Source organism: Ylistrum balloti, unplaced genomic scaffold (genome assembly GCF_031769215.1).
Source record: "Ylistrum balloti isolate Yb309-2 unplaced genomic scaffold, AGI_CSIRO_Ybal_v1 Utg370016, whole genome shotgun sequence".
Classification (NCBI taxonomy): Eukaryota; Metazoa; Mollusca; class Bivalvia; order Pectinida; family Pectinidae; genus Ylistrum; species Ylistrum balloti.
Window position 1 is genome coordinate 526,464 of NW_026782086.1, and position 17,545 is coordinate 544,008.

The 17,545-nt window shown below is 33.7% G+C and overlaps 1 protein-coding gene across 2 annotated transcripts in view; it reads right to left on the reverse strand.

Annotated features, from left to right (window-relative positions):
* LOC132548507 (WD repeat and coiled-coil-containing protein-like) overlaps positions 1 to 17,545 on the reverse strand; it is a 30,101-nt gene that overhangs the window by 10,634 nt on the left and 1,922 nt on the right. Inside the window, exons 2-4 of one of the 2 annotated variants that reach the window (XM_060212374.1) lie at positions 7,581 to 7,698; positions 5,996 to 6,046; positions 3,476 to 3,639 (exon numbers count right to left, since the gene is read on the reverse strand). In XM_060212374.1, coding sequence (XP_060068357.1) covers positions 3,476 to 3,639; positions 5,996 to 6,046; positions 7,581 to 7,698 — 333 coding nt within the window. The remainder of the gene's footprint in view (positions 1 to 3,475; positions 3,640 to 5,995; positions 6,047 to 7,580; positions 7,699 to 17,545) is intronic. The other variant, XM_060212375.1, reaches the window with a different exon arrangement.

The window sequence follows — 17,545 nt, forward strand, 5'->3', positions numbered from 1 at the left end:
TAGACCAAATGATGAGGATTAAGGATGACCAATGATTAGATAGAACAAATGATGAGGATTAAGGATGACCAATGATTAGATAGACCAAATGATGAGGATTAAGGATGACCAATGATTAGATAGACCAAATGATGAGGATTAAGGATGACCAATGATTAGATAGACCAAATGATGAGGATTAAGGATGACCAATGATTAGATAGACCAAATGATGAGGATTAAGGATGACCAATGATTAGATAGACCAAATGATGAGGATTAAGGATGACCAATGATTAGTTAGACCAAATGATGAGGATTAAGGATGACCAATGATTAGTTAGACCAAATGATGAGGATTAAGGATGACCAATGATTAGTTAGACCAAATGATGAGGATTAAGGATGACCAATGATTAGATAGACCAAATGATGAGGATTAATGATGACCAATGATTAGTTAGACCAAATGATGAGGATTAAGGATGACCAATGATTAGTTAGACCAAATGATGAGGATTAATGATGACCAATGATTAGATAGACCAAATGATGAGGATTAAGGATGACCAATGATTAGATAGACCAAATGATGAGGATTAAGGATGACCAATGATTAGATAGACCAAATGATGAGGATTAAGGATGACCAATGATTAGATAGACCAAATGATGAGGATTAAGGATGACCAATGATTAGTTAGACCAAAATGATCAAACAGACTATACACCCAAAGGAAAATCACGTTTTATCAATAAAATACTCTTCACTTTTACCACTAAATTTTTGTATTTATTCTAACATGTCTTTTGTTTCGTATTTAAACAACTCAACCATGATGTTTGGTAATTTTGCAGAAAGTCAGGTAAAGTATACATTTATATAAATGTGTGTGTATAGATTACATCACAGTTTAGATTATATAGGTTGCAAGGTTCATTTCTAGACTTCTATCAACTGTCAGGATGATGGAGGTAAAAGTTCATAATGTTAAATCACTCCAATTGTCCATTTTCTAAAAATAAATTACTAATAAAGTGACTACGAGTACGTTAAGACTTGACAATCAGAGCATCTGATATAAGACTATTTTGTATCTAGAAGACCTGTGAAGTGACAGACTAATCCATCATGACGGGTAGATGAGCCTCTTTTTCTTTGTCTGACCACAGAGAGCAGGTTAAACAGGGGAGTTTGATGGGTGACTGAGCACACAAACAGGAGGTGTGAACCTGGCAGATTATCATATATACTTGGCAAAAACCCAGGGAGGAAACAGCTTAATGCTGACACAATGAAGATATGTGAGAACATTTCTAGATATTTCTTCTGAAACTACAAAAGTCCAGGTGGGCTTATTAACAGACACAGGCTTATTGTCTCTTAATCTTTTACAATATATGATCTACAACATGAAGTAAAATGAATGACAATCACCCCTAAATTTCCCCTTCCCCCTCCCCCACCACATCGCTCCAGATTTGTTTTCCATTTTATACTCCTACCCCATCCAAATTTCTCTTTCCTCTGGCGCTCCTTCTGAATTCCATCTTTATTCTCTTTTGAGCTCCTATTCCTTCCTGAATTCTTTATCCCATTTGAGCTCAATCATGTCTGATTCAGGAAAGCAGGTGCTGTTCACGCAGCTTTGGGATTTATTATTGTCATGCATGACTTAAATGGGATATATTAACCTATGATATTGCATGCTCACAGGTGGTCCTGATAAACATTGTGAACCTCATATAATATTCATCAGGAAACATTAACTATGCAGCTTATACTTTCTAATCCACTTGAGGTACATGTATCATTTCCAAGCTTTGTCATATATTCATTAAGTAATCGATAGAAGAGTTCATATCAGTGCTACAAGTCAAATATCTACAGAGAAATAGGTAATTTATTTTGTTCATATTAAATCCTACCAAGTTCTGTAATAAAATCTACTATGGAAAGCTGACACAATCCACAGCTTGTGTTTTGTGCACACAAAAAAACCTCCATCACAGCTTGTGAAATTTAATACAATTCAAATTCAAATGTACATTACAGGTGTGCTGTGGAACTTTACTTTTTTATTTTAAACATTTCCATACTATATTTCTTTTACCCAGTAATACTTCGTGGAGTCTAGTCTGTATATTTATCAAGGAGAGACTGCCTTGACTTAGGCTATGTCTCTTTGCCTCTGAGCATTTATACTCGACCTTTGCCTTGACTTCGGCTATGTCTATTTGCCTCTGAGCATTTATACTCGACCTTTGCCTTGACTTAGGCTATGTCTCTTTGCCTCTGAGCATTTATACTTGACCTTTGCCTTGACTTAGGCTATGTTTCTTTGCTTCTGAGCATTTATACTTGACCTTAACTAGTACAGAACAATGTTTCAAGATTTTGTCATTTTTTTTGTCTAGTTTTTGTATAAAAAACACAGTAGCAAAAGGGAACACACCAACCTTGACCTATTAATAGGGTATAAATTTAATTAAAAACAAATTATAAGCTCATCTTTATCTTGAAGAGCCTATTTTTTTTCTCAGTCAATCATTTAAAATCATTATTAAAAGAGCCCCTGAAAAATTGTGTTCAGCAATTTAGTTAAATCATTTTATTCCGTTTATTACCAGAAATATTTTAATATAGCAATGTACTAGAAATTAGTTACCTAAATATCAACAACAAATGATCACAATTTATCGAAGCCTGTCAAACATGTTTTCCATAATCAAAATCACCTATCCAATGAGGAATGGAGGTAATATGCATCAGTTGCTAGTTCTTACATATACAGGCAAAGGTCAAATACAATGTGAGACAATCAAATTATTTCAATTTGAATTCAAACTTAATTTAAAATCAAAACATCTCAAATTTCATTGTATTATTTCAATATATAGAATCATAAGATTTTTTAGATAATTAAATCATACTGACATAGGATAACATTGACATATTTATGTCCCTTCTAACTGACAGCCTGACCATTAAAGACCAATAAAACATGAGCTGATGACACCTGTAATACTAATTATCATTAACACCTGTCAACATTTTAAAATGTCTCCTTGATGATTGAAAGATATTCTGTAAACGTACACCTTTTTCTGCAGTAATCTTACTTCAATGTTTTTACACTGAAAGTATTGCACTAAAATAAGATGGTGCTAATTGTGCTTTCTTAATGTTGCTTATAAAGTAATTATAATAAGCGCTAAATAGACAAAAACAATGATGCACTAAACTGTAATTACAGCAAATTAAGAATCTTTACAGAAAATTTTCTAAAGATTTACAGCAATAATTTTAACTTGTAGACAAATGAAATTTTAGTAAAGCAACTTTTTTTAAGTATTCACAAGCACCAACCTTTCACTTTGATAAAAACAGAACTTCCAACCATGAAGGACGGTTAGCCCTTTATATATAAAAACCATCATAAACAAGAACGGTACTTTAAAAGGACAGTCAAGAAGACCTAGTGTAGGGATTTACCTTGCTGTATAGGTTGAACATTGAGTTTTCGAACTTGCTTGAAACTGAGTTTAGGGACATGACCTTCAACCTTCCAGACGGAAACATGTTGGGGATGGACAACACACAGGTAACACAAGTTTGGACCCACATCACTGCTCCAGTGAATACTCTTCACCAATTGGCTGAAACAGTTGTAAATAATAAACATGACAACAAAACGTGGCTACTGAGTAGTGTTTCCGTGTATTTATCACCATAGGACTAAAAACAAACTCAAATATGTTTAATATTTATACATATATTATAATTATTCACAATATATACCAGCTTAACAACTTAATTACTTAATTGAAAAAAAAATCTTAATGTACACCTGTTCTAAGAATCTTGATTTATACTGCAAATGTGGTTATTCCCAAGGGAGGGGGATAATTTTGCAATATCAATAGGCAAACTGTATACCCAACTTTTTTCCAATAATCAATGTGTCTTCACATGTAATATGTAATGCAATGTGTCACATTAGTTATTTATCATTCAGTGCAAATTTCCCTCACCCTTACTGCAACAGTATCTAATACTTACCATAACGTTTTTTATTATGATTAAAGACAACACTTATGTTCAGTGTAATTCCTTACATTTTTCTTAGCTTGAGGATTGCTTTCATTAAGAATATCGGAGCGGGGTACTGTAAATACCTTATAGCATCACCAAAAAGCAATACTAAGACAATTTCTTCAGAAGATATCAATACCAGCTATAAATACACAAAGCAAAACCCAGGCATTCTTATCACTGAGGTTTACTGCTGATAAGGATTATCATCATCATTCTATATACAAACAATTACAAGAGATAGTATAGAGATGTCAGGGTGGACACCAGTATAGACACATCTTAGCTGAGGTGTCAGCCATTTCACACTGTCAGGATGTTCCATTATCTTTAGTTCACCAACAAAATGTCCAGCTGCTCTAGTCCGACACAGTAAAAGTGTACATTGAACAGAATTTGTAAAGACATGTGCATAGCAATTCTTGTTATTTAAACATGACCATCACATGTCCAGGCTTTTTCTCTGCTAGATTTGAGGGAGAATAACGGCTGCATTCTTAATGAAAAAGTCCTTATTTTTTCCCAATCAAAGGACTAAAATCCCAAAATTATCGAGAGTTTAAGAATTAAAAAAAAGAAAACTGAATATTACCATCAGACGTACAACTTATTTAATGTCAGCTCTGGGTTCAGATGATTGGGTTTTTACTTAAACAATACACCATCTAAATTAGAGAGATATAAACCTATTAGTAACGATTAAATTAAAATCAATATCTCTGAGATTTGTTATTTTTCCAAATTTAAGTTTTTAATGCACTAGCAATTGTTTCCCAAATTCAAACCAGGATCCCTATTATCAAGGTAATGAATGTAGCATTGCAGGTATAAAGTCTAGAATTTGTAGATTATCTAGGCAAGCCAGGGTCACTGTATTTCATGCCCATTCAAAGCACCTTTTAACTATAAACAGAACCCTGGTCACCTAGCCCCAGCATCAGTGACAATGGATGATCAAGGAATGAGGATGTCTATCAGTAATGTTCACATAATTCAGAGTTCTGTACATGATACCTGATCTGTTTTACTATAGCTGTTTGTTTACTTAAACAAAAAGTGACTTGCCTGGTATTTAAAATACATAAAACATACACACAGAACTTAACATTTGAAATTTGAAATGTTGAAAGATATGATCTGAAAATTAAATCTCAAATAGTGACAGTTGGTACAGCAGGATTTTACAAACTCTATAAACATTCATACATTTAACATATATACACACTGTCAATAATATCACTTCTGTTCTATAAAATTTTTAATTGTATGTTTAGATTTACTTTCTAGGATAAGTTACATAAACATATATATGTACAAACTTCATTGTGACAAAAAAATTCTCTGTGGCCCTAGTCTGGACAGGAAGAAAAAGGGAGATAGGTGACAGGAAATGGTATGGAGAAGGATGTAAGTATGGAGAGAAGAACACAGGAAGCCATCACATATAATATCATGATGTAGCGACAGCTGGTGATGGTAAGATATATACTGGTACATGTATTGCCAGTCTGACAGATGACTTCCGTACTCACATAAAACCACAAGTACATCCTATATACGTACACAGTACCATGCATGCACATACACCAAATAAATGTTTTAGGAGTTTCATGTCAAAATCGAAATAAGATCTCAAAAAATTTTATTTGTCTATGTACATGTCAGAAATAGAGCTGAAAAGTTAAATTGAGTTTAGCACTGTTTACATATGCCCATTGGCATGCCTAAATCTAAAGTGAATTCTCCATAGACAGCAAGACCTCTATAGTCAATGAGATTCATGCTAAAAGGTTTCATAATTCAAATTTTCAGATTTATGGCTCCATGTCATTAAGAAATATGATAAGCAGTACAGGTATGATGTTAAACATAGATAAGAGAATAACTGTTCCAGACAGAGGTATTCTGAAAATTTCTTACTCATCCTCATCAATGTCTACTGTTTCATTTTCTAAAAATTCATCTTCATCACTGTAGTAAAATGGAAGGAAGCAAAAGTATTAGAACGCATTACAGACATAATAATATTTATATAACAATTATAATGTACATTGTATCATCTAACTAGAATCTTAACAGGTTACCTTTATCTCATTCAGATGCTCCAATTCAAATTTTTCACAAATTCTGATCTTTATTGTCAAATGAAATAAGACCAAACAATATTAATAAGATACAATTCTGGTTCTCAATAATGTGTTCTGTCTAGAGACCAGCAGTATTAACTCCAGTTGTGAGATACAAGTGTATTATAATTATATATTACATGAATAACTAAAGTATCGTCCGTAGTCATGATGATGTATACAAACATTAAAATTGGATTCATGAACAAGCACAGGAAGCAAATTCTTAACTACTTTAAATCATGGTATAATGGTTGTTCTTTTTTCTGTTTTTTTTTTTTTTTTGCTCTCTTTGTCTCTTTACAGATAGCTGATGTTCAATAGAGTATTTCAATGAAATTTACAGGTGATAAAGCACCTGTCCAGTGATCCATTGTCAGCTGGTAACCCCCTACTGGTGATAATTAAGCCACTGACCCAATAATAGGACACCCTCTACTAAGTTTTCCTTCACCAAGTAGACCTGTAATCTATATTGTTACTCAACATAACTAAACTGCTTGTCTGTCAGATATGTGTATTTTGTTTAACCTTCTTACCAAGAAAATAAGCATCTGTTTTTCCCTCTTGTAACTTTACTGACCTTAACCTGAGTATGAACTTTTAAACATGGATAACCACATTTCCTACATAAAGTTAACATTTCCGTAAACACTTTCATTTTCATAATATTTTACCCCACAGTGAGACTAGTATTTGTACAAACGTCAGAAGACAGTACATTCTACATGATAAATACATACCAATTAAATTCATCAGACGAAACACCAAATTCACATATACACAGGTATAATAAAATGGATTTATAACAGTATTCTGAATTCATGACTTTAACATTTCTAGAAACATTATCTGAACTACTTTCCCTGGCGATGGTGACATAGTTCTGGCTAGTTAAAGGTTTTCTTCATTACTATACATCCATATGACAACTACATTCCAATGTTGATAATAAATTTACTACAAAAGTCCTGGTGGAATCCAGAAAGAATCAATGATTGAATTTTGACTTCATCATAAAGATGATTTGCTATCTTATAATTCAACAGTCATCTTTCGACTTAAGAAGTTGTTAGGGAACATGTTGTTTAGATGTAATGAACATTTTGTGAAGAACCAAAATTCAATTTCACAGTTAAATTAGTACTTTTTGTGTATTGAAGTATAACAAAATAGAAAAAAAAATAAAGAAAAAAAAGAAAAAAAGATTTTTTAATCCCATGAATCCAGTTAGGAAGGATATTTGAAATAAATTTTATGTACATTTATTTGATATTTTTTCACATATATACAAAAAGAAGAACAAATATTAATAACAATAACTATAAACAATAGAGAAAAAACGGTATTATCACAAAAGTATATTACTCCATACCTACCCAAACTCTCCAAGCTTTAGTGACTCGCATGGCTCCACTTCTCCACTGAGAATCTTTACTGGGGCAAGAAAGATGGCCTTCCCATCAGTCCACACTAAACCATGTGACTTGTGCACCGCTATAACAGACAGAATGGATTTAATCATGAAGAGGTTCATGATGGAACAAATTCAACAGGCAAATGATCTCAAGGCAAATTATGAATATGCAGCATCTAGAGGTATCAAGTGTGACTGTATTCAATTGCAAGGATCTAGAGGCCAGAGACCTCTTGCCCAGATGTGACTTCAGGTATCAAGAGGCCAGTGAACTCTCGCCCAGGTGTGACTACAGGTATCTAGAGGCCAGTGACCTCTCGCCCAGGTGTGACTATAGGTATCTAGAGGCCAGTGAACTCTCGCCCAGGTGTGACTTCAGGTATCTAGAGGCCGGTGACCTCTCGCCCAGGTGTGACTACATGTATCTAGAGGCCAGTGACTTCTCGCCCAGGTGTGACTACAGGTATCTAGAGGTCAGTGACCTCTCGCCCAGGTGTGACTACAGGTATCTATAGACCAGTGACTTTACACAAGGTGTGACTACAAGTATCATTCTTACATAGATCTCCAAAAGTGACCTCTATCAAGTGTTACTACAAATGTCTAGAGACCAGGGACCTCCAGCAGTAACCCTCAGTGTGAATACAAGTATCTAGAGACCATTGACCTCTACCCTCAGTGTGACTACAAGTATCTAGAGACCAATGACCTCTACCCTCAGTGTGAATACAAGTATCTAGAGACCATTGACCTCTACCCTCAGTGTGACTACAAGTATCTAGAGACCAATGCAGACCAGTGACTTTTACCCTCAGTGTGACTACAAGTATCTAGAGACGAGGGACCTCCAGCAGTAACCCGCAGTGTGACTACAAGTATCTAGAGACCAGTGACTTTTACCCTCAGTGTGACTACAAGTATCTAGAGACGAGGGACCTCCAGCAGTAACCCTCAGTGTGACTACAAGTATCTAGAGACCAGTGACTTTTACCCTCAGTGTGACTACAAGTATCTAGAGACGAGGGACCTCCAGCAGTAACCCGCAGTGTGACTACAAGTATCTAGAGACCAGTGACTTCTACCCTCAGTGTGACTACAAGTATCTAGAGACCAGTGACCTCTACCCTCAGTGTGACTACAAGTATCTAGAGACCAGTGACTTTTACCCTCAGTGTGACTACAAGTATCTAGAGACGAGGGACCTCCAGCAGTAACCCGCAGTGTGACAATATCTTTTTGACAGACCAATGATCCAAAGTGTCACCATGAACAATGTTCTATAAGTCTTCCTCAGTGTAACTTTACACAAAATAACTCAACATACTTGTTACTACATACAAAAACAATTTGCATAAAGATTGTACGAACATACATATAAAAAGGTCATGTACTATCCCTTACTATTGATAATTTATACATACACCCACCATACCCTCTGGATGTAAGGACGGGTCAGATCACAATCTGAACTCTACAAGCTATATGGTCTTGAAGACAATTGTATGTCTCTATGAGTTGTATTGTATTACATCAGCACTTTGTCTATAGTTTGTCAACAAATTCTCTAACAACATTCATGTAGAACTTGGGAACTTAATGTTATCACAAGAAGCAGAAACACATATAGTAATTAACATGCATGTACAACTTATACCTCTGTTTTTATCATATGAATTGATTTCAGCAAAAATTTACAAATTATGAAAACTTTCTTCCTAAACTGGATGTGACTGACCTGTATGTTATCTGAAGAACAAATCTTTGTACCTAATGGGATTTATATCACTTCCTAGTAATTAAATGCCCACGATCTTGAATGATGTACAATCGCCAATATCTAGCATGACAGAACTTGAACAAATTTCAATTTCTGCACCTGACCTGTCTATTAAACCTTATGAAATTCTATGTTTACTAAAATCACTTCTGGTTTTATTGATGGTGACCTGACATTTCATCCATGTTTTCATCTTGTACATCATGTAGGACTCTAAACATTCAACAACATGGGAAATCATTTAATATTTAGAGTTAAAACAACAATTACATTTGGACTTGTGATTCTCCTGGTGTCAAATACTCTTGCTCTTGAGTATTCAAAGAACCAGAAAACTAGAAGTAAGTAACATAATTAAGTATTATGTTTTATATTAAATTTTTGATCTGTTTTTTCATTCATCTTCCATAAAACCACTTTTTAAAATTTCTGTTGCTTTTGAAAATTTCATGTACCATGTATGTTATATTAGATAAATGAACAGTGTATTTGATAATTTTTGTGTGAAGTACTTTCTGAAAGGAAGAATTTAACTTCACATAAAAAGGTAGCATGTATCCTTTACACAACTTAAGAAAGCATTGTTTTTGTAAGATTCTCTAGTTCAGTTTGTAGATATTAACTGTATGCAGGCAGAGCATCATGGGATAGTGATAAAACTTGAGTCCTACATTTCATAAATGTACTTGATACCACATATGAAACTATACACATGGACAAGAGGTCCCATGCAAACATAAAATGTTGAAAATATCATTTCAACTGTAAGATAAAATTGATGACCTGGACAGGAGTCAGTATCATTAACTCACAAATTATATTACATGCATCATTTATCATCATCCAACCAATTCCGTTTTACAGAGAAATTTTGAAAATATAAATTATAAATGATAATTTTTTTTACAACATAATCATGTACCCAGGTACTTTATCAGTTTTACCTGTGAAAAAGACTTACTAAATATCAATTCCTTAATTCCTAAAAATGGTATTATCCATAGCTAATGATGCATATTGCACTTAAATTTTTAAAAACCTTTCATACAAAATTTTAGAGTTTTTTTTTCTTTTGATATGCTAGAAAAAATCCTTAAGAAGACACATGGGAAACCCTTTTCAAAACACCAAAGCTCAGCTCCCAACAAAAAAATACCACTGGGCTAATACTTCTGTACACCACAGTACTAAGATTCTTAAAATAATTCTGACATCACAGCATACAAGTTTAGTGACAGCAGTATCACCTTTCACCTTAGATAGACATCTACACTGGGATAAACTCCCTCAGTACAAACATTACACATAATTCCATACTTAATGACATTCCTGAAATACCTCCGGAGAAGATTAGGTCAACGAAAGCCGACATTTCCATCCAACATGTTGTCCAGCATTACAATGTAGCTACCTGTTTCTTTGCAACCTGTATCAATCCAGGTGTGAATGTTACCTGGAGTTTGTCGGAAGAGTGTACAGCTGCTCTATTAACAAAACTCTCACATGACCATTCGTTATATATCTATCTCTAAAAGCACTAGACACATTACAGAATGCAGATGTTGATGGTGAGAAATCATGTGGTGTTGATATGGTGATAGAAATGAATTCCTAACATACATTGTGTAGTTATAAAGGCAAGGTTTTGTGGCCATCCATTACTGCTTTATGATGTAAGTTGTCACTTACAAACCGTTTACCTTGAACATTATGTACACATTTATGGAGCTAAAATTAATTAATTTGTAACAAAATTTCACTTCAAGTAAAAAAGAAGGTACAAGTCACTATAATAAATGTATATAGAATCTCATCCAAGTTTCAAATTTTGTATGTAATGGAGGCAAAGCGTATAAGAATTTTTCATTTTACCTAACCTTAAATCATGTACGAAATGGAAAGAAACATCACATTCTTTTAATTGCCTGATTTTTTTCTCCTAAATATTGCAGAAAACATGTAATTGAACATTACATTTGAAGTCCTCAACGCATTTTATTTATGGTCTCTGTTATGACATCACAAACAGCTATAGACTATATATCACAACAGGTCACTATACAAAACACATTACCAGTACACGTGTACCGATATATCCACTGAATATATAACAACCTGTGCTAAACTTTATAACAGATGTGTCAAACAATATCTTTTTCTTGAATACCAGCAAAACACTTTCCAATTACATTTTGCAATGCTTTAAATTTCATTGATATATCATATCTAAATTAGATATCAATATAGAATTAATTGACGATATATAAATACATGTATATTAATTTGAGGTTAGTGATACATGTAACCATAGTTTTTGTGATTAGGAACTGCTGTGAAATAACTATGATTTTAGACATATCATTGCTGCGACTTGGTAAACAGGCAGAAGTGAAGCAAATATAGAACTAGTGGTTATTGATGTCTAATGTGTGTCTAATTTTGACTGGAAAAGTTTGCACTGAAATGAATATTCCCTCAATAATATAGCATTAATCATTACATGAATTTCTGGTTTCAACTGTACTGCTTTACAGTGAATTGATTGAAGCCCTCTTTCAGTGTGAGATTATTTAAAGAAGGAATATTATTATATTTCTCAATTCAGACACATAAAATATTTCAATTTAACATTATGCTATATGCCCCAAAAAACTTTGGCGAACAAGAAATAAATTGTCTGCAATCGCAATGATTTTAATTGTATGGAGGGCAAAAAATGCATTAAAAAAACAAACGAGTTAAAAAAACACAAAGATGTGACATAGACATACACCTTGCATACCAAAATATATATTTACATTGTTTTGCATTTCATTGTCAGTGTTACTGACAAATGGTTGCATATTTAAGGTGTTTTTTGCAGGAAAACCTTCAAGTCAAATGATTTACGTCTGTATGATACTGAAAAAGAGAACTCAAAGGTGAGAGCACTTAATCAGACAAAGTAATCTTTCACCTGGGGCAGGTAGCAACGGCTGACGTAATGTTTCTATAACCTACCTATACCAGTCAAAAGTGTCATCATTCTTACATAAAATGCTAAAAACTCTTTTTCTAAATCTGATCAGTTTGTGTTATCAAAGTTCATAAGGAGTCAGCATATACTTCTGATACTCTACTATAGCTATACTGATTAACCTTATCTTACTAAAATGTACTGCATATTTTGGAACATTTACTCCAGGTTGGTAATGTCAATAGAATAGAAGTTCTTATAACAAAACCAGTAGGAGATTAGAGTGTGATGTTTCGACCAGTGTGGAGCCCACTAGCACTGACGTACATAGTGTATGAGATGGTAAGGCATTGACCAACTTTTTCGGCTGTACTATATTCATTTGTACACGAAGGTCGAAAACAGTGTGACAGTGTGATGAGAAGGTAAACAGATTACAGACCAAAAAATATACATAATGGTAAAAATGCAATGGCTATGCTTTGTTTAACGCTTGGTCATAGATGTGCGAGAGTCTGTACTTCATAACCTGGTATATAAACAAAAACATTCTGTCTCCAGACATGTTTTTTTATTTGTCATAACTGTAAAAGATTTTTAAGGAGGGACTTACAACAAGACGATGAAGAAGATCATCATCGTCGTTATCATCGTCAAAAAATCATTCAATTGTTTATCATCAAGTGCATGTACCTTTAATTATGAGAATTCATTTTAAAATATATATCTTTCAAAAACTTTTCAATGCTTGAGTTGAAAAGTAATTTATTTTTATGCATTTCATAATACAGCAGAAAAATACTGTCTAGAAGATTTCTCTGTCTTATAATGACTGTGCAGTATGGACAAGATAATATGAATATTCATGATGTAACATCGGGTGAGATACATGAAAAAGTACAAGATTCAATAAGGGACATACAAAAGCCGCTTTAATAAACAAATGCATCACTATGTATTACCAGAAATCTGAATCACAACAATGATTAGAAAGTACAACAACCATAAAGTCTTGGGTGTAATTTGCATGTCTGAAAGATGAATATAAATAATGTATGTATAGATAATATGTGATTCAACAATGACAAAGTTCAGCATGAGCTGGGAGAGTCATACCTCAGTGAGTTATGTGAAAATGCTAGAAATGGAAAGTTAAATATAGCATAATTTTTTGGGTTGAGGTAGACACTAATTACGAGATCATCAAAGTGGTTGAAAAGGATTAGAGATAACCTTTATATACTCTACCAGTTAGTACAGAGACAGCAATCAATAGGTCTAGTTTTTTATTAGAGATAACCTTTATATACTCTACAAGTTAGTACAGAGACAGCAATCAATAGGTCTAGTTTTTTTATTAGAGATAACCTTTATATACTCTACCAGTTAGTACAGAGACAGCAATCAATAGGTCTAGTTTTTTTTGTTAGAGATAACCTTTATATACTCTACAAGTTAGTACAGAGACAGCAATCAATAGGTCTAGTTTTTAATTAGAGATAACCTTTATATACTCTACCAGTAAGTACAGAGACAGCAATCAATAGGTCTAGTTTTTAATTAGAGATAACCTTTATATACTCTACCAGTAAGTACAGAGACAGCAATCAATAGGTCTAGTTTTTAATTAGAGATAACCTTTATATACTCTACAAGTTAGTTCAGAGACAGCAATCAATAGGTCTAGTTTTTTTATTAGAGATAACCTTTATATACTCTACCAGTTAGTACAGAGACAGCAATCAATAGGTCTAGTTTTTAATTAGAGATAACCTTTATATACTCTACCAGTAAGTACAGAGACAGCAATCAATAGGTCTAGTTTTTAATTAGAGATAACCTTTATATACTCTACAAGTTAGTTCAGAGACAGCAATCAATAGGTCTAGTTTTTTTATTAGAGATAACCTTTATATACTCTACCAGTTAGTACAGAGACAGCAATCAATAGGTCTAGTTTTTAATTAGAGATAACCTTTATATACTCTACCAGTAAGTACAGAGACAGCAATCAATAGGTCTAGTTTTTAATTAGAGATAACCTTTATATACTCTACCAGTTAGTACAGAGACAGCAATCAATAGGTCTAGTTTTTAATTAGAGATAACCTTTATATACTCTACAAGTTACCACAGAGGTGGCGATCAATAGATCTAGTTTTTTATTAGAGATAACCTTTATATACTCTACAAGTTACCACAGAGGTGGCGATCAATAGATCTAGTTTGGATCACACAAATTTTGTAGAGGAAGAAATCTACAAGTTACTGTTAAAAGGGTGTGATTCAGAAGTGAATGATAAACCATCCTTAATAAATCCACTGACAGCTAGCAAGAACAGAATGGTAAAAATAGACTGATGTTGGATTGTAGGCATACTTATCTCAGTTTGTAAAAATTCAAGTACAAGGTTTCAGCAGTTTATAAAGATATTTTTAAGAAAGGCGATTCAGTTTTCGGTTTTGATTTAAAATCTTCATATAACTACATTAAATTTCATGAAGGGCACAGAATTTTTTAGGTTTGCTTGATCATTGTTTTCGGATAACAGCATAGGTGGAGGGAAAAGTTCACAGGGATTCAGTTTGCAGATTTAAAATGACATCAGGAAATTTGTTTTCAGTGGCAAAGGAGAAATGTCAGTGGACTCTTGGTAGTATCACTGCAATGGTTAGTTTTGTTACAGAACTTTAATGAAGCTAAAGTATATGTACTTGAGATGAAAATCAGAAAGGTTTTGCAGCTGCATAGAAGCATTACTTGCAGAATTTAAAGAGAAGCAAACTTACATATGTCAGGAAAATAATTTGCATTGCAGGTCAGGTAATATCTAGCCAGATGGCAGTTGGTGAAATTGCTATGCTAAAGAACTGGGAGATGTTGAAGCATGGAGCTTGAGACTGATGTCGTCTTTTCAATCATTAAAGAGGCTTCAGAACTAGGTTATGGCAGACATAGAGTAGAAAGTTCAAATCATAATCTGGTCAGATGGAAAAATAAGTTTTGTTAGGGAGGAACTGAAGGCATTAAAAGAATTCTCTGTACATACATGAGAGAATCGTCTAGAAGGACACAAGGTTCAATGGTTCACTGATAATGAAACCATTGTCTCTATGGTTCAGAAAGGCAGCACAGACTGAGCTGCAGGAGATGACAGTAATGATATTTATAATTTGTGTGAGAAGTGCAAGATTAGTATTCACCCAATCCGGATACCAATAGCACTAAATGAGACCTATTGAGTAGGTGCTCAGATAGTGATAAGCAGGTTGGGAATGATTTTTAATTGGTTGACTCTTATATGGGGTCCTTATTCTTGTGATATCTTTGCAAGCAATTATGATGCAAAATGAGAAGTATTTTATACTAGATGGTGATGCCCTAATACCTTGGGTATCAATGCATTTATGTACTCTTTGAGCAAAGGTCTGAATTTGTGGGTTCCACCACCAAGATTGTTGTGTAAAGTTTTAAGGAAGATTTTGGCAAAAGAAGTCTGTGGAGAGTTAGTAATGCCACAATGGAAATTTGCTCCATTTCTGCAAAGTTCATTGGGGTATATATATAAGAAGAATTTGTAAAAGATGTTAAAACTGTGTAAATATTCTGAGAATAGGCTGAGGTAATAATGAAATAATTTGAAAGAAAAAAAACAGATCCAAGATTGTATCCCTAAGGATATGTCTTTAGAACATTGTCTTTTCATTCATTTCAGACTTAGGGCTAAGACAAGCTCTGTCGGTGGTAGTGAATAACACTGGTGATTTACCAGTTTCTGTTGAAATGCATTCCTTGACTCATAGTATAGCTAGCCAACAAACGAAGTGAGAACACAGTGTTTTAGTACTACAGTCTCTTCAAACAATGGGAACATTTCATTCATCCCAAGGCCATCAAGTATTCTGCTATAAAAATCCAGCCAAATCATGTGGATTTGACCTATATAATGGACAACTGGTTTTTCTTATGCTTCAATTCCACTCAGCTGTTCATAGTATCAAATGGGCTCATAAGCTAAGAAATTTTTCAGATCCCACCAAAAATTTTCATGTGACAAATTTAATGGAATTGATTTAAAGACATAACAGGTCCAGTTGTAAGGGATGATATGTTTTCTTTGGAGATCATAAGACTATGTGGAAATGATGAACAATCTGCTAATATAGTGTTAGGTTCCATTGTTATTATTGTTTTATGTTTTGCTGGTTTTCAAAGGTCTAATTACAATATTGTTTTTCATGAAAATTATGTCATTTTTTTGTGAAGGTGTAAGACTGATCAGTACAGACAGGAAATAAGATAGTGATTTCAACAGGCATCAGGTTCCTCAGTGACTTGTCTGAAAAAATTCTAACTACATGTAAGTATTTATAGAGGTGGCAAAGTTTGTTTAGATTCTAGTGAGTTTTTATCTAAATCTAATTTTGTCAACAGGACTTTGTTCACTGATAAATCAAAATAAGCAAATTGGTTATACCTGTACTAGGGAGACAGTAATTCTGAGATTAAAGGAAGTTTGTGTCAATGTAAATATGCGGGCAGGGGAGCATCTATGGCTGCTGATGTTTCTATGAAGGACAGACGTTGGGAAAAATGTGACAGATGAAATACCGACAAAACAAAAGATGATTGCCCACGGTACATACAAGACTCCTTGGAGAACAAGTTTAGCGTTACAAATACGCAGCGTTTATGTCTTTAGAGAAGAGACATTTCTTGGACAGCATCACGAGCAGTCAGTTTTAAAGATATTTGATATGATTTAAGATATACTACAAAATCATTTTCAATCATATCCTACACTGAATACATTTCTGTAATTAGCTGAAATACTGAACCATAAAGTTTTCTGAGCATTTAGCTCATACAGGTTATCTCTGGTGTTAATCTGGGGCTTTAATTGTGCATCACTCAACAATACAAAGGTAGCTGTAGACCATGTATATTATGTTGTGTAACATTTCTAAAAACCCAAAAAATTTAATAAATGCCGACTACAAATCCAGCATGCTTAACACATTTCATGTTTGAGTTTTGTTTTGTGGAGAAATTGTAGCGTAGGAAATAGTTTAGACCTAGTGCTTCACATCAATTATCAAAATTAAAATGGAATTGAAATATTTGTACATTTCCCACTATCAGTGATATTTGAGACTGGGACATTGGAGTGCTGGCCTCGTGCATTTCCTTTGG